This window comes from Epinephelus fuscoguttatus, linkage group LG12 (assembly GCF_011397635.1).
Source record: "Epinephelus fuscoguttatus linkage group LG12, E.fuscoguttatus.final_Chr_v1".
Classification (NCBI taxonomy): domain Eukaryota; kingdom Metazoa; phylum Chordata; class Actinopteri; order Perciformes; family Serranidae; genus Epinephelus; species Epinephelus fuscoguttatus.
In genome coordinates this window covers 37,425,719-37,451,128 of record NC_064763.1, presented here as the reverse complement: position 1 = coordinate 37,451,128, position 25,410 = coordinate 37,425,719, and the positions used below count along the sequence as shown (strand labels likewise).

At 41.9% G+C, this 25,410-nt stretch overlaps 1 protein-coding gene across 2 annotated transcripts in view; it reads right to left on the bottom strand.

Moving 5' to 3' along the window:
• The window catches only part of jade2 (jade family PHD finger 2), a 259,041-nt gene that overhangs the window by 31,051 nt on the left and 202,580 nt on the right, over positions 1–25,410 (bottom strand). The window contains exons 11-12 of one of the 2 annotated variants that reach the window (XM_049592610.1): positions 22,157–22,274; positions 5,671–5,802 (exon numbers count right to left, since the gene is read on the bottom strand). In XM_049592610.1, coding sequence (XP_049448567.1) covers positions 5,671–5,802; positions 22,157–22,274 — 250 coding nt within the window. The remainder of the gene's footprint in view (positions 1–5,670; positions 5,803–22,156; positions 22,275–25,410) is intronic. The other variant, XM_049592611.1, reaches the window with a different exon arrangement.

Genomic DNA, 25,410 nt, shown 5'->3' with positions numbered 1-25,410 from the left:
TAAAACGCTGCAGCCACTTGTCGCTGTTACTTTACCCAGTCGTCCAACCACAGTGGAGGAGGGTTGGAGCAAACAGCCAATCACAACCCTCACATCACTGAACATCTGGAAATTAATACTGAACCAATACAGACTGTCGGGTCCGTCCTCTCTCCCTACGTGCTGCACCCTTACCTCACCTAACTTCCAGAGCAGGTACTCTACCTTGTGCCAAAATTTTTACTTCCCCGGATATTCTGTATCATAGCAACCAGACGCAACCAAAGGGTATCTGCTGGAGCGCCCCTTATTTTGCCTCATTGTCCTTCTGTGTTATGCATTTAACAATGAACAAGATGACACAACTTAAAACTGTGTCATGTTTGTCACTTAAAAAGCAACAATATACCTAATCACAGCCTAACAATAAAGCTTATTTACAAAGCACTAAAATCAGGATAAAATAAGTCCATCCATCCATTTTCAAATTCTTATCCAAAGCCAGGTCTCAAGGGCAACAGGCCGAACAAATTATGTCAGATGTCCCTCCCCCCAAGCAACGCTTTCCAGCTCCCCCTGGGATCCCCGAGGTGTTCCCAGGCCTGACGAGATATATAATCCCTCCAGTGTGTTCTGCGTCTGCCCCAGTGGGACGTGCCCGGAACACCTCCAGCGGGAGGCACCTGATCAGACGGCCGTACCACTTCAACTGGCCCCTTTCAACACGAAGGAGCAGCGGCTCTACTCCGAGCTCCCTCTGGATGTCCGAGCTCCTGCCCTATCTCTAAGACTGAGCCCAGACACCCCATGGAGAAAACTCATTTTGGCGGCTTGTATCTGCGACCTCGTTCTTTCGGTCATTACCCAGAGCTCATGACCACAGGCGAGGGATGGGGCATAGATGGACCAGTAAATCGACAGCTTTGCCTTCCAGCTCAGCTCCCTCTTCACCACGAAGATCCTGCACAGCGCCCGCATCACTGCAGACGCCGTGCCAAACTGCTGATCCATGTCACGCTCCATTCTACCCTCACTTGCGAACAAGACCCCAAGATACCTGAACCCCCTCGTTTGGGGCAGTAACTCACTCCCAATATATTAAATCAACAAAAATAGCTGTAATGCTGCACATTGAGCTGTGAAGCCAACCTTGATCACTGCAGGGGAAATTCCTTTACCAGAACAGCACTAGCTACAGTAATACCACATTACCGCAACATACAAGGTTCAATTTGGGACGTTGATACCCCTCTCTCTCCCTTTGTCTCCAGTCTACTCTGTCATCTGTCAAATAAAGGCAAAATCGCTATAATCAGATATTATAGTGTTATAAACCATTTATTAAATGTTTCAAATTACAGCTTGGTAATGCTGGGGGGGACTTGTCAATATGAGGACAAAATATGTATAGTACTCACACACATCTAAAACCTGTTTAAGGCAGGTGCTGGACCAATAAAAGGGAGCAATAAAACATGAAGAAAGGACCACACACTGTAGCTCCCTTAAGAGCAATTTATTAGCACATCCACAAGTGACATTTTGAGCTAATGCTCTTCTTCAGACTACATCAGAGCATTAGCTCGAAATGTCAGTTGTAGATGTGCTAACAAATTGCACTTAAGGGAGCCACAGTGTGCGGACTATTTGTACAAAAAGCATTTTTCAGATGCTATTTAACAGAAAACCCAGCTGATACTCATCAAGGTTCCAGTCTGTATTTTGTTGACCATGCGGTTTCCCCCTAAAAGCACAACCCTTTACTTGATCTTCATGCTATAAATCATTTAACATGTGTGGTTTTTACCTTTTTCAAATGACTTTGAATGGTTATGTAATTTTGGAGGGAAACATTTCTAAAATAAAAGCGGTACCCTGAAAGATGTAACCTGAAAGAGAGGAAACACCATGTTTGATCCTGACAGCGCGCTCTGGTTCTGCCATGAGCCGACAGCACCAGCTCTCATCAAACTGTCACAGCGCCGCTGTCCCATGAAGCAGCTGCATCTGAAAAAATAAACTGAGGATGTTTTCAGGATGTCAGGAAATATGACTTTACGGGAGCTGCCGACACATCCCAGAGTGCCAACTTTCAAAGCGGGCCTGTCTGCCTCAATGAATGCAGATAGAGAGGTAAATAGATGGACATGAACAGAGGGTGGGATATTCAATTTAAAATCAGAAACTCCCATGTTTCTGAATAGAGAGGCTTTGGTATCTGCACCCCTGATTCACCACATCAGTCAACACATTTCTGCCCTCGCTAACATGAACCTGCATTACTTCTGCTCAGTGGAAAATAAAAAATAAACCTCTCACTGCTCAGTGATGGACAAACTGCTTCAGAGTATCTTTTTGACTTTTATGAAGATGTCTGTGCATTGAAATGCTAATTCGCACCCCAATAGTCAGGCAGGTGGCTTGTCTCGTGTTGACAACTTAAAAGCTACAGATTCAATCACCACAGCCGCCAGTGTGCGTGTCCATCAACAGTCTATCTTGTGTCCTCAAGCGAGACACTAAGCCTTTATCTCCTCGTTCACTTCGAGCCGCCTTGGATACAAGTGTCAGCTAAATGCCTGTAAATTGTCAATGTTCCGAACAAATATCCACATACATATAATCTACATGCTCAATTTCCATTTAATATCTGTCTTCTGAGCGTCATATGTAGCGGTAATGATCGGTGGTGGGGAATGGATCACCTTCTAGCAGGACAGACAGCCATTATTATCCATCCTCGTCTCACTAATGATGAGAATTGGCAGTGACAGGCCTCTCTCCCTTATTCTAACAGTGCCTCTCTCCCAGTCGCTCATTAATGACAAAGATTAACACTGACAGAGTTTCTCCATCTCTTTGCGGTTTTACCATCATTTCCTTGCCTGTTTTTTTCCACCTCTCATTACCAACTTTCACTCTTCTTAACACAAATAATGGTCTGGCTTGTGGGTGTCAAATTATTTTTCAAAAACACAGGGAGATGATGTTTACAATGACACTGATTAGGCGAGGTGAGTTGAACTGAAAAGCGTTAGCTGGATTTAACACGGGGGGTCATCAGGAGTTCCACAGTAAACACAGCAGGTTTTTAATTTACAGGTCATAGTCAGGTTTCTCCAACTGATAGCACCACTGCGAGACTACACTGACGTATCGTACATGATCAGGCAGCATCGTGCTTTTATTATATCCCCCATAGTATCTGTGTTTACATGTGAGTGGTGGTGGGAACGTCCTGCTGGGTCCGCCGGTCTTTTATTCACTGTGACAGACAGCAGGCTTTGCAAGATGTGTGTAACTGAAAATGAGAAGATAACAGAGCCTCTTTTTCCTCAGCTTACTTCGTGGCGTCTTTACTCGTACTCCACCAGCAACAAAAGACACTAAAGCGCTCAGCAAGAGCACCGTGTTGTACATAAAACATTTTTTAAAATTAGGGATGCTCCAGATTATTCTTATTTTAGGTTGTTCATTACTTTTTCATAAAGTTAAATAGTTATGTCTATAAGACAAATGGATTTAACGTCCTGACCAAGATGACATCCTGAAATTCCTCAACGGGATTCAGTTTACATTCAACTCATCATCATCGATCAGAAATAACCATGCATACCCCCATTGCCACGCCCCCTGTAAGCCAATTGACATGAACAAAAGAACACACCGCCACACACACAGACACACTTAACGTCTGTGCCAAATTTCAGCCTCAATCGATCGACCGACCAATCGACCAACTGACCGACCGACCTTCTGACCTACCTAGCAGGCTACAGTGCTGCTGATCGTGGTTAAAAACCTGGGCTCATCATATTGGACAAGTGGGAACCACCTTGTGTTTCTCATGTTTAACTCTGTAAATGACTAAAAGCTATAGTGCGTAACTTCTGTCACCTCCCAGTGGATAATGCGTTATTACAGCTAATAAGCCGGCGGCACTTCCATGTACACAGATAACACTCGCCACACACCGTGTACACAGAGTAACACTCGCCAGTCGCCACACATCATACACAGAGTAACATTTGCCTTTGTGGTAGGATCCACTTCTGAACCGTGTCTCGGCCGCTTCTCCACTATGTTGCTTTCTCTTTCTACCTGCGCTCTACCTCTTGCTATGACTAGGGCTGCAATGATTAGTCGACTAATCGATGACTAATCGACTGTTAAAATAATCTGTGACTATTTTAGTAGTCGACTAATCGGTTTGAGTCATTTTTCATAGAAAAGTACTATAAAAGTACCCCAAAATACTCTTACTGCAGCTTCTTACGGTCAAATATTGGCAGCTTTACACACTCTCCCATGACGGTGAACTAAAACCCTTTGGCGTGAGTACGAAACAAGACATTAGATGAGATTAGATTGGGGGAGACAGACCGCCATTTTTCAACATTTTGACACATTTTTCGATAAAACGATTAGTTGACTAATCGAAGAAATAATCGACAGATTAGTTGACAATGAAAATAATCGTTAGTTGCAGCCCTAGCTATGACACTCTCCGCTCTTCCTCCCCCTCCCTTCTTGTTGTGAGGAAGGATTTCCTGTGCACCAGCGCGGGAATGTTGCCGGTCGACACGCATACTAAAAATGATATATATTGAAAAATACCGTGAGATGTTAGAGGAGCTGATCAGCTCAATCAGCATTGTGTCATCTCCTCTAGTAGTGGCTTGGGTGAAACGGACATTTACGGACCTGTAGAAGTTATGCACTATAGCTTTAAAACAATAAATCTATTTTAAAAAATTCTATAATCGCCCTGGTAAGTCAATTTTTGACTATGTGGAGCACCAAGCTTCCACTTTTACTGTTGTAGGATGGTTTGGTGCTCAGTGAGGTTATCTCTCCATGGGAGGACTAATGCTCTGCTCCCATACTTCATAGTATGATTGCAGCTCAAGTTGTACCTCTTAGGAGGACGTTCCACAGTTCTACAGCCTTATACAAGGTGATTTATTCATTACAGGAGACCTAAGAGGTGGTCTGTATGATGTATAGGATTGGCATTCTTATAATATCTAGTCTCGCTGCATCTCTCTCCTTCACTTTTCTCTGTGAGTGACGTTACTCTGCCAACCTCCAACAGACTGATGCATCACATCACACTTGCTGAGCTGAGCCGCAGTCAAGTCCTATTAAAGATTTTACCATTGCAACTGACACTTGGAAAATGTATGACAACACCGATGATGGAGACATAAGTCTGCAGTATAGGAAAAAAGGTAAGACACCAGCATGGAAAGGATGCTGACCACAGCAGACTATGACATGTTTTTGTTGAAGGCTGCAGCACTCTTGATGCATCAAGAATTTATTTAACACAAAGCTTCTGCACATAAAGTCTGTATCATGTCGAAAATGAAATAATGTCATCCTGAGATATCCAACTTATATTACTTATTGGCTGTTACTGAATTTAAAACGCCGCCTCAACTAAATTACCGATGGAGGCTACCGAATGTGCTGCAACCTTGTGTCAGCAGGATCTTTCCTATGGACACACAAACACACACACACACACACACACACACACACACACACACACACACACACACACACACACACACACACGTGTGGCATATGTTCAGCCAATGAGTTGCATCTTATCAGTTTGGAAATGCTGCAAAACACTGCAGGGCGTACACCCACCCACGCACACACGCACACAAACACATGATGTACCTAGCTCTTTTAGCAGGGAGCCGTTCTCTGGCTTCAATCTCTCCTTTTTCTTCTCAGGACTACTCTTCCTCCTCTCCTTCCCTTTCTCCTTCACTCCATTCTGCTTCCTCTTTTCTCCCTTCTGGGTTTTCTCTGCAGGGGAGACACAGAAGATGGGCTCAGGTTAGGGGTTTAGTTGAATTAGTCAATTTAAGCTTGATTTTAGGCGGAAAGTGTCACCGAGGCTTCTTCCCTTCGGGTGGAATTTGAGTGGGAAAGGAGCATACAGCAAATATTAAAGCTGGAAATATGTAGTGCAAAACAAACCCAAAGTTTTACAGATTCGGCATTTTAGGAAACATTATTTGCTAAAACACAACTGATGTAAGCACGTCCAAATCAAATTATTGTTTTGCAAGAAAGTAAAATGTGTCTGACGTTAGGATGTAAACATACAGAAGCTAATTAGACAGATAGCTGGAAGAGTAGTGAGAAGTAGAGAAAGAAAGATGGGAAAACTGTGGAGCAAAAACTCTGGTGAACTTGAATTCAAGGCCTGGAGAAGTATAGTTTCAAGACATTAAATACATGCTCATTGTATAACCCCTCTGAACTTACTCCTTATGTTTTGTAACACAAAGCACAAAGAGCTGGTGACAACTTTAAGTCTAATTGAAAAATGTTTTCACAGGACATCATCTTAGCTGAGCACACAGTAATTCTGAAAAGCTGGCAAAGGCCCTGAGCCAATTTGTGATTGCAGAGAGGGGAAGGTGTTATTGGCCAAATGTGACTCACCTCCTGATGAGGTTCGGGGATTGAGCCGTAGTTCATCTTCAGTGGCACATTTACCCTTCTGCTCTACCCAGATAAAACCTAAAGGCTCGGGGTGCATGTTAATGCTTGTGTTTAGTATTCTAGTTAAAGTTTGAGGGTAAGGCTGAATGATTCAAGCCCCATGTGGCCTTGATGAACGACGCCTCAGTTAACCTCAGAGTTAACACAAGGAAACAAAGACTGCTTATAAGGTTCCCGGGTATCTGTTTTTGTGGATGCACTGCATTGCATGTTCTTGTGTCTCTCTGAGGCCTAGTCCACATTGTACATGGGTATTTTTGAAAACAAGGTTTTTCCTCTATTCTCAAAAAAATTTCCATCCATACAAGCACTGCTTTGAAAATACCAAAACATAACTGAAGCACTGTAAAGAGCATGCTAAACCGACAGGCGGTGAACCCTAACCCTAAACCTATGTTGGCCATTCATGCACAAAAGAAGATGTTGGAGCAGTGACTCTGTAGTGCCTTCTGCATGGCACCTCTGGTCTTCAATATAATGGAGGAGTAACTGTACATTTATGAGTGAACATTTAAAAGTCTTGCAAGCAAGGTTAGCTCCAGCACTATTCTTGGCACATCCACTATTGCACGAAATGTTGCCTCATTTTTGATGCATCTCAAAGGAGATAACTACATACACTCTGACATCATGAGCCAAAAACTTTCCTCTCTACACGTCAACACTGCCTCAACATTCCCCTGATACTGCCTCTACGACAGAGACCACGCTCTACTGCATATATACACTGTATATGTACACACAAACACATCAGCTGTGTGTTCAGATCTATGAGCATGCTGACACACACATTGTATGACAAGTAACAGAGCCCTGCAGAGCGCCTCCCTGCTGCGAGCTGTCCTCTCACTCCAGGAGACTTCGCTCTCTCCCTCCAGCTGAGAGTGTGGCAGGTAACACAACAAACACTGATATGTACACATGATCAAAGACCAAATAAGAACAACACCTGACAGTATAATACAGTCTAATACACTGGTGGTGGAGTAAACACTTAACACAGTGTTGCACTATGAATCCTGTTTAATAAGGAACTATACTGTTTCTTTAAATCTAGTTCAATTTGTTAACAAACCTCTACATGTAAGTACAATGATTAAAAAAGGGCTTTTTGCTCTGTGTTTCCATTTATATGGGGTTAGCAGTGGGGGGTGATCCCATTCTGCTGACACGGGATGAATGCCACATAATTTACGATTAATTATGAATCAGTTCTACAACAGTTGTAGTTCTGAATCAGGAGTCAGGGGCATGATGAGGGAGAAAGTAGGTTAAAACAAGTTTAAACCAAAATAAATATCAGATTTCAATAATTTAGTCATTAGAGATAATGATATTATATCATTATACTATTCTTGCATTTATATTTAACACATAGATCCCATTTCTTAGCATTTTTATTTATATCTAGGTTATTATTATTGTATGATGCACATATTTATTTCTCTATTTTCTCTCTAAATATTGTGCACTACATTGTACCAAAATGCACATATTTTGGCATACTTATGTTTTTATTTTCTATTTCTTATAATTTTTTTATATGTGTATCTAAGACCAACTTTAAAGGCGCCGTATGTAAGAATGTGGCCAAAACGGTTACTGCACTCAAATTCAAAATACTGCCGCGAGTTGTGTCCGGCCCCCGTTCGAGCAAGTCCGGCTTCTCTGCTGCTAACGTTTATTTCTCAAAAAAAATCAGTCGGGTCGATGACCCACCTGCACATGGGCTACAATGTATAATCGAAAATGAATAACAGTTGAAAGTATTCGAAATGTCCATCCCCGTCTAGCTATGATGCTAGTTAGCCAACTTTAGCTAAAGCTTACCTGTCGAGGAGAAGAGTAGCCACTTTGACATCCGATTTCAAATTCTTCTCCGCTTTCAACCGTCTCCACCGTTCAAAAGCAGCTCCTATATAGACCCTCGCTTTGCCTCGAGTTTTGTCTTGGCGTTTTTGGGAATCATAACGAGGTCGTAACTACTGGCAACCCGGATGCTGAGACTCTACTGACTGCGTGACTGGTAGACGGCGGTGGGTGGCGCAACAGGCCAAAACACAAATTCAAAACATAAACATGATTTGTGGACCCTAATTTTTTTTAAAAAAAATGTTAATATTCTGGCTGTACTACTGTTGTCGGTGAGATCAGTACGTTATATTAACATTATTCCTTAGTCTCTGTGACATATTATGATGATTTTATGACTATTTGCTTTAGATTTCTTACATATAGCTCCTTTAATGTGACCCAGATTCTCTCTGGGGATCAAAAACAAATTCTAATTTTTTAATTTTAATATCAACATTAACGATCAATTAACATATAAAATAACAGTCAGAAAACAATTATAACTGATCATGACATACACTCAAACTCAACCTGCCAAATGACTTATTTACAATAATTTAATTAGGGCTGCAACTATTGATTACTTGTTTACTGTTTATTAATCTGTCAGTTATTTTTATGATTAATTGATTAATCATTTAGTCCATAAAATGTTGAAAACTGTCACAAGTTTCCAGATAACATGAAGAGTAACTGATTACTGATGAGCTCTCCATTTCACAGACAAACACATGCACACTTACCACACACACACACAAACACAAACACACAGCATGTTAGGAAACAACAGAGACACGTTCAGTCACACTCCACTGACTCTCACATATACAGCACAGTGACGATCTCTCTCTACCTCCCAGTCTATGATATGGGAGGCTCTTATTGTTGGGATGTCTTGTTGTAACAGACTCCTGCTGTTTAGACAAACACAGAGTCCTGACTGCACGGCTCACTAACTCTCCTGCTGCTGTGAATCATGTTTATATGCTATATGTGTGTGTGCGTGTGTGCGTGTGTGTGTGTGTGTGTGCGCGTGTGTGTGCATTGGTACAGCAGGTGGCACCTGCAGGCTTCATTACAGCTACACTGGGGTTTAGAAAAGCTCATTTTATTTGCTTATGTGTATGTGCACAGCTCAGCAGCCACTGTAGGGTGAAACAGTTGACCTACAGCAAGTTTATCAGTAAGTGTTGGTGGAAAAAAATACCTTAAAACAGTGCGTGTGGGGCTCATTATTTTCACATTTCAAGAACTGTGTCATTAATGTGGCTTTTCAAAATAAGGGGAACACTAGAGTATACGCTACATATCCATAATGCAAAACATTCATGTTAAAATTACAAAAGTATCACTTATTGTTGATGATTATAATGACGTGCAGCATAACAGGCAGCTCTTTTTCTCGTCACTCTCTTCATTTCATTGCCTTCTTTTAGGAGAAGCAGCTGCCCTACCACAAAGATGACCCAGCTTCATGTAAACTGTGGTGACCAGCACAGGAGGAAGGTGTGGAAACTTTAATTACCTCCACCAAAGAGGTTATGTTTTTGGCTCAGCCCTTTTGTTGGTTTGTCTGTCAGCAGCGTGTTGGAGACACTGGCCATAGAGATGTCTGTCTTTTCTTGAATATAATGGAACTAGAAGGCACTCGGCTTGTGGTGCTCAAATAGCCAAAGATACACTCAAAAAACTCAACAGCAAAATAGATAGATAATCCACAGACCTTGTTGAGAGCTGAGAGCAGTTTCATGTAAGATCTATTTTCTTTCAACCGAACTACAAGGTCTTGGTTATCAGGATTTGTGGAAAGAGACATTGCTGTTGAGTTTAAAAAACAAAACAAAACTTTTTTTTTTGAGCTTTAAGTACCACAAGTTGAGTGCCATCTAGTTCCATTATGTTCAAGAGAGTACAGACATCTCTATGGCCAGTATCTCCAACACTCAGCAACTCACAAAAAAACAATCACACTGATAAATAGCGTGACACAGAAGAGGAAAAATATGTATTTTTTATTTGGGTATGAGCTGTCCCTTTAACATTGCAAGACAGTGCACGTGGCCTTGGTGGACGTCTGCGCTCTCTAAGTGCCCTTCTAGCCCTTCTAGTTCTAAAATTAAATCTTTCTTTTAAAAAATCTGGATATATTTCAGTGAAAATCTGTAAGCAAGACTACAGCCATGCAAACGACCCTGTGAGGCAGCGGCAGTGCTTTGAAACACTAAACACAAACTACAGCTGGCAGTTACTTAATCATAAAACAATGGACTGGACAAATTAAAATGATGACCAGATGATGGCGCTGTACAAAAAGGCAGAAGGTATTACAGTTATTACATTTTATCCTGAGGGGGACTTTAACGTCTGTACCAAATGTCATGGCAATCCATCCAACAGTTGTCAAGACATTTCACTCAAGACCACAAAATGTTAACCTCCTGGTGGATCTAGACCAGAACGTTGGATCACCAAAGCTGCCTGGATTCATTGTCTGGGGTTTATAACATTTCATCTTAATCCATCCGATAGTTGTTGTAATATTTCAGTCTGGATCAACGTGGTGAACCAACTGATGGACCAGTGTTGCTACCCATACAGCTATCCCGCTAGAATGGCTGATATGAAGAGCATTTACCGTTTACTAGAAGCTTTAATATAATATTGTAGCTGCTCTGTATCATACAGTATAGATTCTTTTAAAATTCTGTGTGTGTCTGTGTGTGTTGGTCAGTACAGTAAATGCTTGCACTGTGTGTGTGGCTGTCATAGCCAGCAGTAGGCTGTCCTCATGCTTGCTTTAGCATGGAGGAGCAGGACATGCATGAATGGAGTTGAGAGAGACCAGAGAGAGATTTCACACTGAGATGACCATTGTGTGTGTGTGTGTGTGTGTGTGTGTGTGTGTGGGGGGGGGGGGCAGGAACGAGAGCACAGAAGAAGAGTGTGACAGTGTAGTTCACCACAAATACAATACTAAATGTTCGGAAAGGAAGAAAAGCAAAAGAAAGACGATACGTTTTTCCTTTACGTTTATGCTGGCCTAAAAAGTTTCCAGTTTTGTTTTGGGATATTCATGTTTTCAAAGAGCTTGACGAGTTTCATGCTGGATCTCCATTTGAGAAATCAAATGTAAAGTGAAGTGGAACAATAAACGATGTGGAGACGTTGTGGAAACTGACAGCATGGCTGCTGATCAGGAAGATGAAATGGGATGGAATGAGGTGTTACAAGTGTGGAGGGGTTTTTATTTCCAGGTCCATGCCGGATTATTGCCTGGGTTGTTAAGGAGGATGCTCGGAAATGTCTACTCGTGAAAAGATATGTGGAGTGAAAACTTCAGTGGCTTGTGAAAGTTATGAATGTGACAAACATGCAGTGAGCACAGGAAGGACAGTGAGGTGGGGTGCTATTTAGTTTCACGCAACAATCAAGTTTGTGAGATTAAGGCCTGGCAAAGTTAGCAGTTCTGGCCATGTTAGTAAAGCTTGTTAGTCATGGCTTCAAAAGAGAGCCAATCTTTATTACATTTTTATCTTTCTATATGCTAATACGCTTGCAATCACACTTGTACTACTCTACTTATCACTTGTTTCATCATTCCTAGAAGTAAAAACGGCCCTGTTTACAGGGAGGCCAGATGCATATTCAGCTGTGATACAACAGCCCAAAACAGTGACTCAGTTTCTTTCATGAAAACAACAAAGATGTAAAATTATGGACAAATTAAAGAAAGCTCATTTCCCCTAATTGCTATAGCACCTGCCACTTGCAGCTTCTCGCTTGTACAGCAGCTTCGCAATGTGTTAATCTGTACTTTAGCTGTGGCTGTGCACCAGAAAACAAAGCAAACATCCTTCCTGTCTCCAGCATTTAAAGTCTGATCAGACATCTTTTGCAAGAACTGTAGATTAGGAAAGAAGGATGTTTGAAATACTTAATTTATACTTATTTTCTTTCAACAAAAGAAAATCTTACAGTAGAGAAATTAGGGATAAGACTTGGTTTAATTTGACCAAAATTATATGAATTCTGACATGATATGCTAGTCTTGGATCTCAAACATATTCATGTGCTGATGGAAGTTGTTGGTTTGTCCACAGAGATGCTATTGTTGATAGGGTATATTTACATCTTTATCAGTTTAGTTTGCTGTCTGATATGCTTTGCACTTGTGATAGTCAAAACCTAGTCTCGCCACCAGACAATCAGAGATCTCTGCCTTCTGATAGTCTGGGGACCCTCCTTTCTAAAGTGTGTTTAACACACCGGAGAAAACGGCCAACAACAAAGCAACGCCTTTTGTTTTGTTTTTTTGTTTTTTTTTTTAAAGATATTTTTTGGGCATTTTTTTGCCTTTAATGGACAGGACAGTTAAGTGTGAAGGGGGAGAGAGAGAGAGAGAGAGAGGGGATGACATGCAGCAAAGGGCCACAGGCTGGACTCGAACCCGGGCCTCTGCAGCAACAGCCTTATACATGGGGTGCCTGCTCTACCACTAAGCCACCGATGCCCCCCGCCTCTTGCATTTTTGAAAAGGACACGCCCTCCCGGAAACGTGTGCTCCCCCTTTTCTCGTCTGCAAGGACACAAACACACAGAGAGCTTGAAAATGGATGCCGAGAGATTCAACTCTGTTTTATCAAACGTGTGTTCAGTCCACAAGATTGTGGAAATGAAGCACTTACAGCGACTTCAGCCATTTTGTACCGCTGCACGTGTTTCTAGTCGCACTATGTTTATGAGCACAAGAGTTCAGCGAGCCACCGAAGGACCGCCCTGCAGATTTACTATTGGTTCTGCAACGTAGGGAGTTTTTTTAAACTCTGAAATTGTATCCGCCCATCTAAACACAAAATCAGGGAGAAAGTCAGTCTTTAGTTAAGCAAAGCGTCTAAAGACTGACTTGTGAGTCTAGACAGAACCTAATCACATAGAGGCTGGACTGCTAGACCAGCAACTAAAACTCCTTTAGACAGCAGGTATTTCAGGAACCCAGAAACCATTTTGGGAAATTTTCTCTGCATTTCAACCAAAGGAAATAAGGTCTAAATTCAGTTCCTGTCTCCATTTCTTTGCCTAGACTTTTCCTTTTCACATTTGTTCAACAATCACAGTAGCACAGCAGTAAATTAGATTATTATTAGAATCAATATATTACACAGTTAAACACACATTGCACCGTCATTTCAAACTCAGCACTTCCTGCATCTGTTTAAAATTAAAAGTAAGGCTTTTATTGTGAAACATTTGCAGGAACTTGTTGTGGAGGATTCATGGACTTGCAGAGTTTGTATGCAGTGCTTCAAATATAGTGCCTGCCTTGTGGTGGCGCTTTTTACGTTACTACAGTAACATTTCGGCTGGCACATGAACAGCCATAGTGACTGAAATAATAGTAGCAATAGACTAATTAAAATAGCACAAGAATAGCCCCATGACATCACACACGTCATGAAAGACGAGCAGGAATGATTGGTTGTGGACCAACGTACAGTCTGTAGCTTTTCAAAGTGTGCCATGCAAGCTTCAATTGACATGAATAACGGACTGAGAGAATATTTGGGAGATGTGAGTGTAATGTGACAGTAATGTCATGTCAAAACCAAAATCTGACATGTAAATTAGTGTGAAGGTGTCAGGAGCATGACTGTATCAAACTTTTTTTGTGTTTTGGTAATGAGTGCAGGTACATCTACCAGCCACGTCTCCCCCTTTTTCCAATTTATTTCATGGCTGTTGCTGAAATTGCAGAGGCCATTAACGCCAGGGGATCTTTGAGGAAGCTCCCAGAGGGAACGCTTCTTCACACAGCTCCTAAATTGTAATTTCTATCTTTTTTTTTTCTTGTTTTGACAGGAGGACCATCTTATCCTCTGATCTCTCAGGGACCATTTTTCAACATTTTTTCCCCATTTTTTCCTAATCTGATCTCGTTCTTTTATATGTTCTACAGCTTGGAAAACTAGTCTTTGGGTTTTCAAGGACGCCTGCAGGCTCTGCTTTCCCCCTGCCGGTTGTAATCTCAGCGCAAATCCAACTATCAGCAGTGGAAACCTTTTTAAACACTTTTTTTGTCAGATCTGTGCTTTTTTCCCTCTCTTTTGTCTTTACATTCTGCTGTTGCCTTTCTCTCCATCCCTGCAATATTATCCTCCCCTCCAAACCCCCTTCCCTCTCTTGTTTAGAAGGTGCAACAGCACCGGGGGATTCGTCTTTTTGAAGTGTGTGATTAATTTCCCCTCTTTCTAGGTGCACTGAACTGCAGCGTGTGAGTCTGTGTGTGTGTGTGTGTGTGTGTGTGTGTGTGTGTGTGTGTGTGTGTAGCCACTGTGTCCCATTTCTTACCTGAGCTCATTAGTGCAATATGAGAAAGTTTTTTTTCGCCCTCCCCTACTGTCTTATCCTCCCTCTCTCCACCTTTTCACACTCCATTCTCTCTCATCGTCACCACTCCTGTTCCTCTCTCGTCTTCCACTTTTTCTTTCATCCTATTACCTTCTTGTCCCTTCCCATCCTCCTCTTCCTCCGTCCTTATTTTCTCTGTCTTCCTCACGCTCTATCACACATGCATACACACACACACTTGCTGAGAGCAGATCAGAGAGGCCAATACTAACCACTGTCAGCTTGTCACAGCTTGGTTTGAGCCAGAATGTAAATGTAGTGCACTTCCTGCATAACAATAATACTGTGTGTGTGTGTGTGTGTGTGTGTGTATGTGTGTGTGCATAACATAACTGAACCCGTATTTTTCATGTGTAACAATACGTTTCCTTCAAAGACTAATACATCGGGGTTTATAATTGCTTGGAGGTTTTTTTAAGTTATCATATATGAACTAATTGCTACAGAATGATACTAGATGCCATATCGTCATGCACACTTCCATGTACTTTCGGCATCATGCTTCTTTGTCTGCATGCAGGACTACAGGGATATCGCCTGCTCGCCTGTCCACCTTGCTGGTAACATGCTAGCAGTCACAAAGCATGACGAGAGCTGCCCCCGACATGACAGACAGGCAGATAAACATGACAGACAGACAGACGGACTGGCAGACAGAACGTGGAACATGACAGATTAAGAACTATGAGAGACAGACAGGCGGAGAGAGGTTTGTGGTTCTGTTTTAGGTGGGTTAGAGGAGAAAGATGTGTTTTCCACATGGAAACAAGCCCAGAGGGAGATGAGGGGAGGAAGGATAGTGTTGCTAGTGCATGGAGAGCTCAGGGTATCTGCTGGCTTCTGAAAATCTGATTTTACAGTTGTAAAATGTTTCTGTGCCGCCTGGAATTGGATGTCAGACCTATTTTAAATGCCAAAGAAAATAAAACATTGCCAAAACGTTTTTTTACATCGCATACTGTGAGACTGAGAATGTTTTGAGCACGCTTAGTGTTCTGAGACATGATATCCATCATGCGCTGCTTATTGTTTTACATCTGTTCTGCATTGAGATAAGAGAAAATATGCATCAGGCTCTAAGTCAATATGACCACCTGGAGAGCAAGTCAAAAGTGACTCACCACTGACATTCAGTTTTAATTTTAGCCTGCCCTCACCCCAACAACAGCCACATAGATCATCTGTGAATGCAGCTTATTATGACTCATGTTAAAATTTATGGTTAGCCATAACCTCCAGTGGCTGTAGTTATGACAGGAGTAAAGAAGGAAGTCAGTTAACGTAGTATAAAAGGTCAGGGTGGTGGGTGGGTCAAACAAACTTAGGACTTTCACCAAGGAGACTGCTGTTTACATCCCATATGAAACCATTAGTTAACATATCAAACGTATTATTTTAAACCACACCACAATCTTTTTCCTTAACCATGTAGTTTTGACTGCATTAACTTTTAAAACTATGACTGCTGGTATGTACGCCAGCAGTCTTAATGTCGTTTTGGGACAGTGATTAGCAAGTAGCACTGGGTATTGGTACTCCACATCTTTAAGGTATCCACTGAAATAACTCAGCGCTAAGTAGTATTGAAACATGTCCAGTCAAACAATATCTGCATTGGATCCTTTTTGCGCCTGGGGTCAGACTGTCCCGACTCCCCTTCAAATCAGAAAACGTTCTGTTGCTGCCGTCTCCGTAGTCTCTCATTGTGGCAAATGGTCAGTTCAAAGTCTCACAGAGCAGCAATCGCTATCACAGAGCTGTTAAACAGTCTCAACAAACTAAGACACCAAAAGAGCGTGACTCGTTAAAGCCGTTAACAATCATCAGATAACGTTAGCCATTTAGTGCTAACCATTATGCTGGATTTCCACTGGATGCGTGTCTGTTGCGGAACGGCAGCACTGGTTATCCCCTGCGTGTTCCGCCATCCGTCAACTCCCACCGGCTGCGTTTGCTGTGCTGAGTGGTGCAGCTCCGCCGGAAGACATCTCGGTGCACTGCCATGATTAACATCTCCTCGTCCATGGTGTTAACAGGGTGAAATGACGTCTGAAACCCTCTGACCTGTTGACTTCAGGCCTGTCTCCGCCCATTATGTAGTTTTCAAGGTGTAGTGCAAGGAAATATGATCTGCTGTGAACACTGTGTATTTTGTTTTGAAAATTAACCAGATTTTTTATTGTGTTTCTGTGTACGACTTCCTGCCCCGCACGATCTGCTACATGCTGAATTGCTGCGTTGTGCTCCTGCGTCCGGCAAAAATAAAAGTCCTGCGTATCTGTTGCGGAGGGCTCCGGAGTGCCGGAGCTGTGACGGAGCCGGAATGCAGCACAGCCGCAGCTGGTGGAAACACACACATTGAATAGAACTGAATCCTATCCGCTCATGCAACCAACATGCATCTGGTGGAAATAGGCCGTTATCCCTGTCACTGTGTGCGTGTAGCTGAAATAACTTTCACAACTGTCCCCAGCATGGAGCTCACACTCCTGCAGCAGCAGCTACAACCCATAAAGTCTGTGGTGTGGTGAAGTCAAGCGGGGTGTTTTTGGTGCAGTTCAGTGTGCCAAGATGCCACCGAAAGATTTGAAAGTATAGCTATACTACACGCTACTCTATTCCGGTTCTATTCTGGTTACCAAATTAAGCACTCTTTTGGTATTAGTATCACTTTGAGGGTACTGGTACTGATACAGGTATCAGAATATTTTAAACTTGGCAAGTGACCCATTCTGTTGTTTCGGTATGAGGATATGTTGTTATATTTTATGTAGCATGTCCAGCCTTCCCACCCTGCTTTGATCAATAAAACTATCTAAACACAGTTTGGTTGTAGTGTTGTCTGCAACACTGTAACTTTTGTCCAAGTTTTCAGTTTCTGCCAGTGTCACAAAATCAGTTTGCATGGCCAGAAGGACAAAAGGAGAACAAACTGATGACAACTGCTGGGCTGACTGAAGGAGAGAGGAGAGAGGAGGAGAGAGAAAGAGGACACCACAAATGAGAGAAAAAGAAAGAAAACAGATGGAGGGGAAAATAAATTAAAGAGGAGGCTGATGAGAAATGGAGAGTGGAAAATAAGAGAGAAAGATAAAAGAGGCAGAGAAAAGAGGTAGATACAAGGTGAGGGACACTACAAATCATTATAGCCGACAACCTCATCCTTCACTCTCTGGTGCTCTCTCTCTCTCTCTCTCTCTCTCTCTCTCTCTCTCTCTCTCTCTCTCTCACACACACACACACACAAACTATCCTCTCTAATCTAACTCCTGTGGCAGTGAGAATAGATATGGCTGTTTAGTGCCAGCAGCACAGCTCCCGGTACCTGATGGCAGCAATCTGCTGAGTCAGCAGCTCTGCTCTGCATGTGTGTGTGGGGTGTGTTTGTGTATGTCTATGTGTGTGTGTGTGTGTGTGTGTGTGTGTGTGTGTGTGTGCACATTTGGGAGTGTGTGTGTGTGTGTGTGTGTGTGTGGTAGTGAGGGACACAGACGGAGTTAGAGAGAGAGTGAAAGTGTTTGTAAGATTTAGTGGAGTGCATAGATGTGTGTGTGTGTGTGTGTGTGTGTGTGTGTGTGTGCGTGCGCGCGCGTGTGTGCAGCCTTCCTCGGGGAATGATGAGCACTGCAAATTGAGCACTCTAACCACACACACACACACACACACACACACACACATAGCCACAGGGGCAAGCTGACAAGAGTTCACTATCATTACCATGCCAGCGAGACGTAACTGGCATTACCATGACAACAAGCTCTCACTGTCATCGCCATGCCAGCTGCAGGTCACGACTACAAGAACTAATAGGGCTCCTTAAACATTATCCAAAGGCAAATACAGGTCACTATCATCCCATGACCTCTACACTATACCATCATCTGTGTAACCAGGGTTCACCGTCATCACCATAACAACAACAGCTCAGAAGTCTGGTAGCCAATAAGAAACTGATAAACTTAAAATCTGTGTTTTATTCAGCTTGAACCTTTATTTAATGATCAAGATGAGAAGGTTGTTCACTCTCACTTTATTCAGCTGATATATATCTCTAAGATAAGCTTCTTCCTATCTAATGACGACCTCAAGGAAGCTGTTAGAGCTTTTATCTCTTCTAGAGTCCAAGAATTTCATTATTACTATCGTTGACTTTTCTCTCATGTTAAGATTGCTGCTCGTGTTTTTTTCTACTTTTTAAAGACTACAGGCTACATTGTGCGATATGGGAGTGACTACATTTTCTATATTTGTATACATTTGTCTTCATATTTGAAGTACTCATTGACCTTAATTTGTTTGCATTTGTGTAGCTGGAGACCTCTGATTGGAGGCTTTTTCCTGGGCGAGAGTCTACAGCATACAGCATATATGTGTGCGCTGTTTGTCTATTTTAGGTGTAGAAGGTCTGAGTACCAAAATAAAATGAACTGATAACTATTTTTCAAAGAAATACAAAAACATCGCACCAGCTTTTGATGCTCTACACTGGCTCACAATCTGTTTTAGTATTGATTTTAAGATTTTGTTCTTAACTTTAAGAGCCTCTGGTAATACTGCTGAGCCACTGACCCAATGTCCCCATGTACACCAGAGCCTGGCTTCAGATGAAGTTTGACTACAGTAGATGTACCAAATTCTAGATTGGTGTCAAAAGGTGAGGAGTCCCAAGGCTCTGGAATATTCAAACCAATGGACATCGATCAGTTATCACAGTAACTTTATTTAAATCCCATTTGAAAAGCTATGTCACTGTCTACATATCATTTAAGTTGAAGCATCATTGACTGTCTTCTTGCCCCTGTTTAGTCTCAGCTGTGTACAGTTGTTTCAATGAATATGTACATCTTTTATCTTACAAACAATTTGTGATGCTGGTTAAGGTTATCAAAAGTACCAATACTTCAAAACTGTCTCAATACCATGGGTTTTAAAGGATACGCTCTCCATCAAGTATACATTTGAAAGTATTGAAATTACTAAAGCTACTAGCATTACTATATAATGACGAAAACTCTGTCTGTGTGTCTGTTCCACATTTTTCTCCTCACTGACTTGGTCAATCCATGTGAAATTTGGCACAGTGGTAGAGGGTCATGGGAGGATGCAAATGAAGCAATATTACATCAATTGGCCAAAGGGGGGCGCTATAGCAACCGACTGAAATGTCAAACTTTGAATGGGCATATCTCATGCCCCGTATGTCGTAGAGACATGAAACTTTGCACAGAGATGCCTCTCCTCATGAGGAACAAATTTGTCTCAAGAACCCATAACTTGCAGTTATATAGATTTTCCACCATTTTGAATTTTTTTAAAAAACACTTCAAATGGATCTCTTCCTAGGAAGTTTGAGCGATCTGCATGAAACTGGGTGAACATAATCTAGGGACCAATATCTAAAGTTCCCTCTTGGCAAAAGTTGGAAAACTTCCTAAAACTGAGCTTCTATAAGCCAATGAATATTGCAGAGGGCGTGGCTCATCACATAAAGGTGTATAACATCTCAAGGGTTTCACCCATCACCACGCAACTTTGTAGGCATATGGCCACACATAATCTGAGGGGACCCCTCCATTATTGACCCCATCAAACAAAATGGGGGCGCTAGAGAGCTCATTTCTTATCTAGGCCTAACCGCCATATTGATTTTTACTAAACTTGGTAGATATGTAGAACAGGACGCCTCAAGGTGACTGGAGAAATTTAACTCTAATTGGCAACTGGGTGGCGCTATAACAACAGAAAAATGCTTAAAAATGGCTAAAATGTGACCAATCGCTGTGGCTCCCCCTGTGGACCAATGTTTGTTTGTTTTTCTCCAAATTTTTGGTATGACTAAGTCATGGTATGGTCATTCTGTTTGTCCCACGTTTTTCAAAAACTCTGAATACATTGCTCTTATTAATGGGTTCAGTTGACTATTTAATCTGCAATTTCCTATGACCTGTATCCCAAACACACACCATGTGAAACTGTACATGGGCAACTGTGCACTCAATGGGTATGGACTAGTGTATGTAAAAAAACATATATCCAATAACATTTTCAACCAAGGCACAGATGAAACAACAGGGAAGGACCTAATCCATGTGACTAGAGGCATGTTGTCAGTGACTTTTTTGTACATGTACTATGTGCAGGTTGTTACTAAAAGACAGAGGAAAGAAATAATCCTATTTTGTATGCCAAGGACGTTATTTTCATCCTGCCATGGTATTAAAAGATTATCTTTTTTTCCTTCACTATTGCATCAAAGTTTAAAATTCTGGTATTGTAATAACCCTAACACTGTTAGGAAGATGCTACATATACAATAATGTTTTATTTATTACTAGGGCTGTTAAACGATTATTTTTTAATCAAGATTAATTGCTGAATGTCAACAGTTTACCGTGATTAATCGCAGGTTTAAAATTCCATTATTTTGCCTTTCCAAAACAGCTTTGAGTCCAAGAGTGTTTTGATTGAGAATCAAATTAATGCAGAGAAATTTACTTTATTATCTCGATTTTTTTTTATTTATTTATTTTAAATCAGTGCTGCACTGCTATAACAGTGTGGTCAAAGAGACAAAATAGCAGCATGCAATTAACCCTCCAAGACCCGCATACTGGAGACCCATTTTTGTCTTTTTTAGGGGGGCAGTGGATATTTTGGGGGAGATAGCAGGTCAACAGTATAGGCTACATAGAAGTAGCATATACCACCTGAAGATTAATTTTAGATGCAGCTCAGCAGTGTGTGTCAAGTTTTTCCTGGTCAAAAATGTGTAAAAAATATTACCTGATAAAACGTGCACATTGTGTGCCAAAAACTGTATGGGTCTAATATAAAGTAGACATGTAAAGGACAAATGTCAACTAAGACAAGTGATATAAACATGGATACTAAGATTATAAATCTCTTTTTGAGCAGATATTTAGCCGACACAGCAGCATCAACTCAACCTGCCAGCTTCGTCCTTCTTGTTCTCTGTCACAGAGCAGCTGGATGAAATGCACCAAGGTCAGTCATCTGTGCAGAGTGGATAGGAAATCGAGCTCCATTTATGTGGATGGTGTGTGTCACAATATCTGGCTGAACTATTATTCCAGTGTTCTTTGCCGTGCTGGTGTCAAGTGTGGCCTACTGTGCAAAAATGATGACAGGCCATTTTCAAAAACTGTCCACCCACCACACTCAGTCAACGAGGGGTTGGATGTAACCGTTCTGCACTTGAGCTTTCCAAATTGTACTTTTTATTTTTTTTGGGAGGGTGGACAGAGTGTGTGTTGGCGGCCTTGGCTGTAGTGCTAGAGTGGGTGAAAGGTAACAGGTTTTTACAGTGGCGTGGTTGGAATTAGGAAAAATCACCACAGACACAGTCATGTTTTCTCTCTCACTCTCTTACCTCCAGCAATGTCCTCTTCGAGTAGTTGTATCTGCAGGTGGAAAATCTTCTCCTGGAGGTCGCAAAGGGTGTGTTTCATTTTCTCCCTCCGTGTCACCATGTAGCACAGGTTACGCACCTGAAACACAAGATATGGCTGTTACAAACACAGGCAGCATGTTGCATCTTCATCATCGTGATTCAGCGCAGGGACATGAACCTGACAGGGAGGATGACAGATGCATAAATATTATGTGTGAATACAAATACATACAGACATACATTGTGTTCAAGACACTTCACAGCTTTACAGGCTTTTTAGGCACTTTCAGCTCATTATTTTGGTTTTATGGCACATGTCAGGTTTTTTTCTTGAACAGTGGGCTTTGCAATCTCATTTCTAGCAGCTGTTTTAAGCAAAAAACAACAACACTGTACCAACCTGCCCACCACCAAACAACAGATGCACCAACTCAGTAACATGCTGGTAAAGAAAGTGGAACATCTAGCATATTTTTGTCAGGAGGTTATGACCATCCAGTAATGAGACGGTAAGAGGTAAAAATCAAGAGGCGACTTCCTGTTTCCTGCCAGTAAACTGAATCCCAGACTCCTCATCCACTCAGATCCAGACTCCAGCTGAGCCCTCCTGCTCCTCCATATTGTCAAATTACTATCATATGGCCCTATAAGCGGTATATAAGTGTGTATGTGAGTGGATAGAGAGCATGGAGCTGGGAGATGAATGTGTGCATGTTTATGTTAAGCACATATGGATGTTCAAAGAAAAGCTGTGGTTGTAAATGTGCGTGTTACTATTTTAAATTGGCAACACATAAGAGAGAGAGAGACAGAAGGAGAAGACAGCGAGTATGAAGGCTGAGACTAATGGAAAGACAGAAATGTATGGAGAAAGACAGGTAGGGAGAGAGACAGACAGTGAAAAGGGCTGAGTAGACAGGTTCTGGCACTGTTCCCTGGCAGCTGTAGTTGTTAAATGCTAACAAAATAATTTTATCTACAGATAAAAGAGAGATTACAGAGAGTAGATATCAGTGTTAGCTGAGAGTATGGACAGAAAACTCCAGGAAAGCGGGAGAGACGTTTTCACATGCAGTCATAAATTAACCCCACCTTGTTCACTTCAATGAACTTTGACCTACAACGGCATAAGTCTCTCCAGTGTCAAGGAGTGATGTTGACAGTTTATATACATGTTTATATAAAATAACTACACGGCTAAATACTACAAGATGTAGGAGGAACGCTTAAGGCCGGTTAGGCTGTGTTCGACCACGTTGGTAAGTGTAGCTCTTCCAAATGGCCACACCCAAAGGCGGGTTGCAAAGCTGACTCTCCTACCCAGGGGCAAGACCCAACGGTCAGTTTAAATATGGGGATAACTGCGCACACTTTCAGACAATCTTTCCCCAAAGCATTCATAATGTTGCACTTGGTTGCATGCATGAAAAATGACAGAAATAGTTACGCAAAGAAAACCAAAAACAGACAGCTTCAGAGGTTTAATACTGCATACTTTCTAGGGATTAAATGGTAACCAGTTTCACAATAAACCACGGTAAAATTCCCAGTGATTAGTATTACCAATTCAGTTTTTATCATCATTAAAACTGTGCTTTGTTACCGTGCTTGAAGAACTTACAGTGAATACAGTCCAGCATCAACCAAAGTGAGCAACAGTCTTCCAGATGCACGCACAGCATTCAGCGTTTGGTTTGTTAGATTAGATTTTGCACAGATTCAAGTGAACGGATGATTTTTCATTGAATATAAAACTTTGATTTTAAGTCTGTATATCATGAGAATATTTTCGGCATATTTTAACAGTGTTGCGATAATAGTCATAATGGTGATCATTTTGAGTGCCAGAACCAAGATTTGAAATTTTAAGAACGTTTTATCTCTGGTACTTTTTCACCTCCACACATCTGGTCAATCACTGTGAAGTGGCAATGAAGGCCTGATTGTTGGTTTTGGAAAGTTAGTAGTTTAAGAAGTTTAGAAACTTCAGCTTCAACTGTCAGAATACCAATTTCTTTATAATTGTCATTCATTTTCCGTAACCGCTTATCCTGACATGAGGCCCGTTTCCACCGCAGGAACTTCGGGGTAATTTTACGGGGCCGGGACCGTTGGTATGTGTCTCCACTGCAGGAACCACCCCCAAAGGACAGAGTTCCAGAAATTTTACAGGGGCGAAACAAGTCCCTGCCTCGGAGTAGGTACTCAGAACAGCCCCGTAAAACTACTGGCTGGGGCTTGGGGTTTACTTGGTGCTGATTGGATATACTCAAGGTGGGATGTGACGTCAACATAAAGCGACAAAATAGCCAGCATTTTTAAAACTCAGCAGACGAGGGTTAGCTCATTCATAGCTTCATAGCCATGTAAACGAAGAGACACGCCAGAACCCCAGCAACCACCTCAGCTCCTTCCATGTTGATTATCGTCTTTCTTATGTCTGCTTTCTTCTTCTTACTTCTGCTTCTTCTTCTTTGTTGTTGTTCTTCTTTGTTTGTTTCTTTGCCACATCGCCCCGGTCAAAATGGTCGTGCAACGATTACGTCACATCCAGAGCCCGGTAACTTTACAGGAACCTTCCTCCTACTCCACCCTCTCAGTGGAGACACGGCGGTTGAGAGGGCAGAGTGAGAGGACGTTCCTGCAAAGTTCCTACCCCCCAAATAGTACCAGGAACTTCTTGCGTGGAAACGGGCCTATTGGGCAAGAAGTGGGGTACACCCCAGACTATCACAGGGCTGACACATAGAGACAGATTTCACACTCACATTCACACCTACGGACAATTTAGAGTCACCAATTAACCTGCATGTCTTTGGATTGTTGGAGGAAGACCGAGTACCTGGAGAAAACCCACGCTGACACTGGGAGAACATGCAAACTCCACTTTATAATCCTACTCATACTAATTTGTTCCCCACAAGGAAAGCCAATTCCTGGCCAATTCTGGTCTCACCCTGCCACCAAACAGAGTGCCACGACAAGGTGTTGTTTGCAAATGACAGTTACTGAACTTATTTATCAGTAGTCATATACACTAGGGGGTGGCTGTATAACTTTAGAGCTTGTGTCATTTCAGTGGTTTAGCTTATGTATACTGAGAGTAATGGAAGACACAGAAACATACACACGGCACTTAATGTACAACTTGTAGTCTCACTGTTCTGTAAATGTTTTACAGCGCTATGTAAACAACAGTAAAGGTTTATAGCTGTTTAATGTCCTCATAGGTG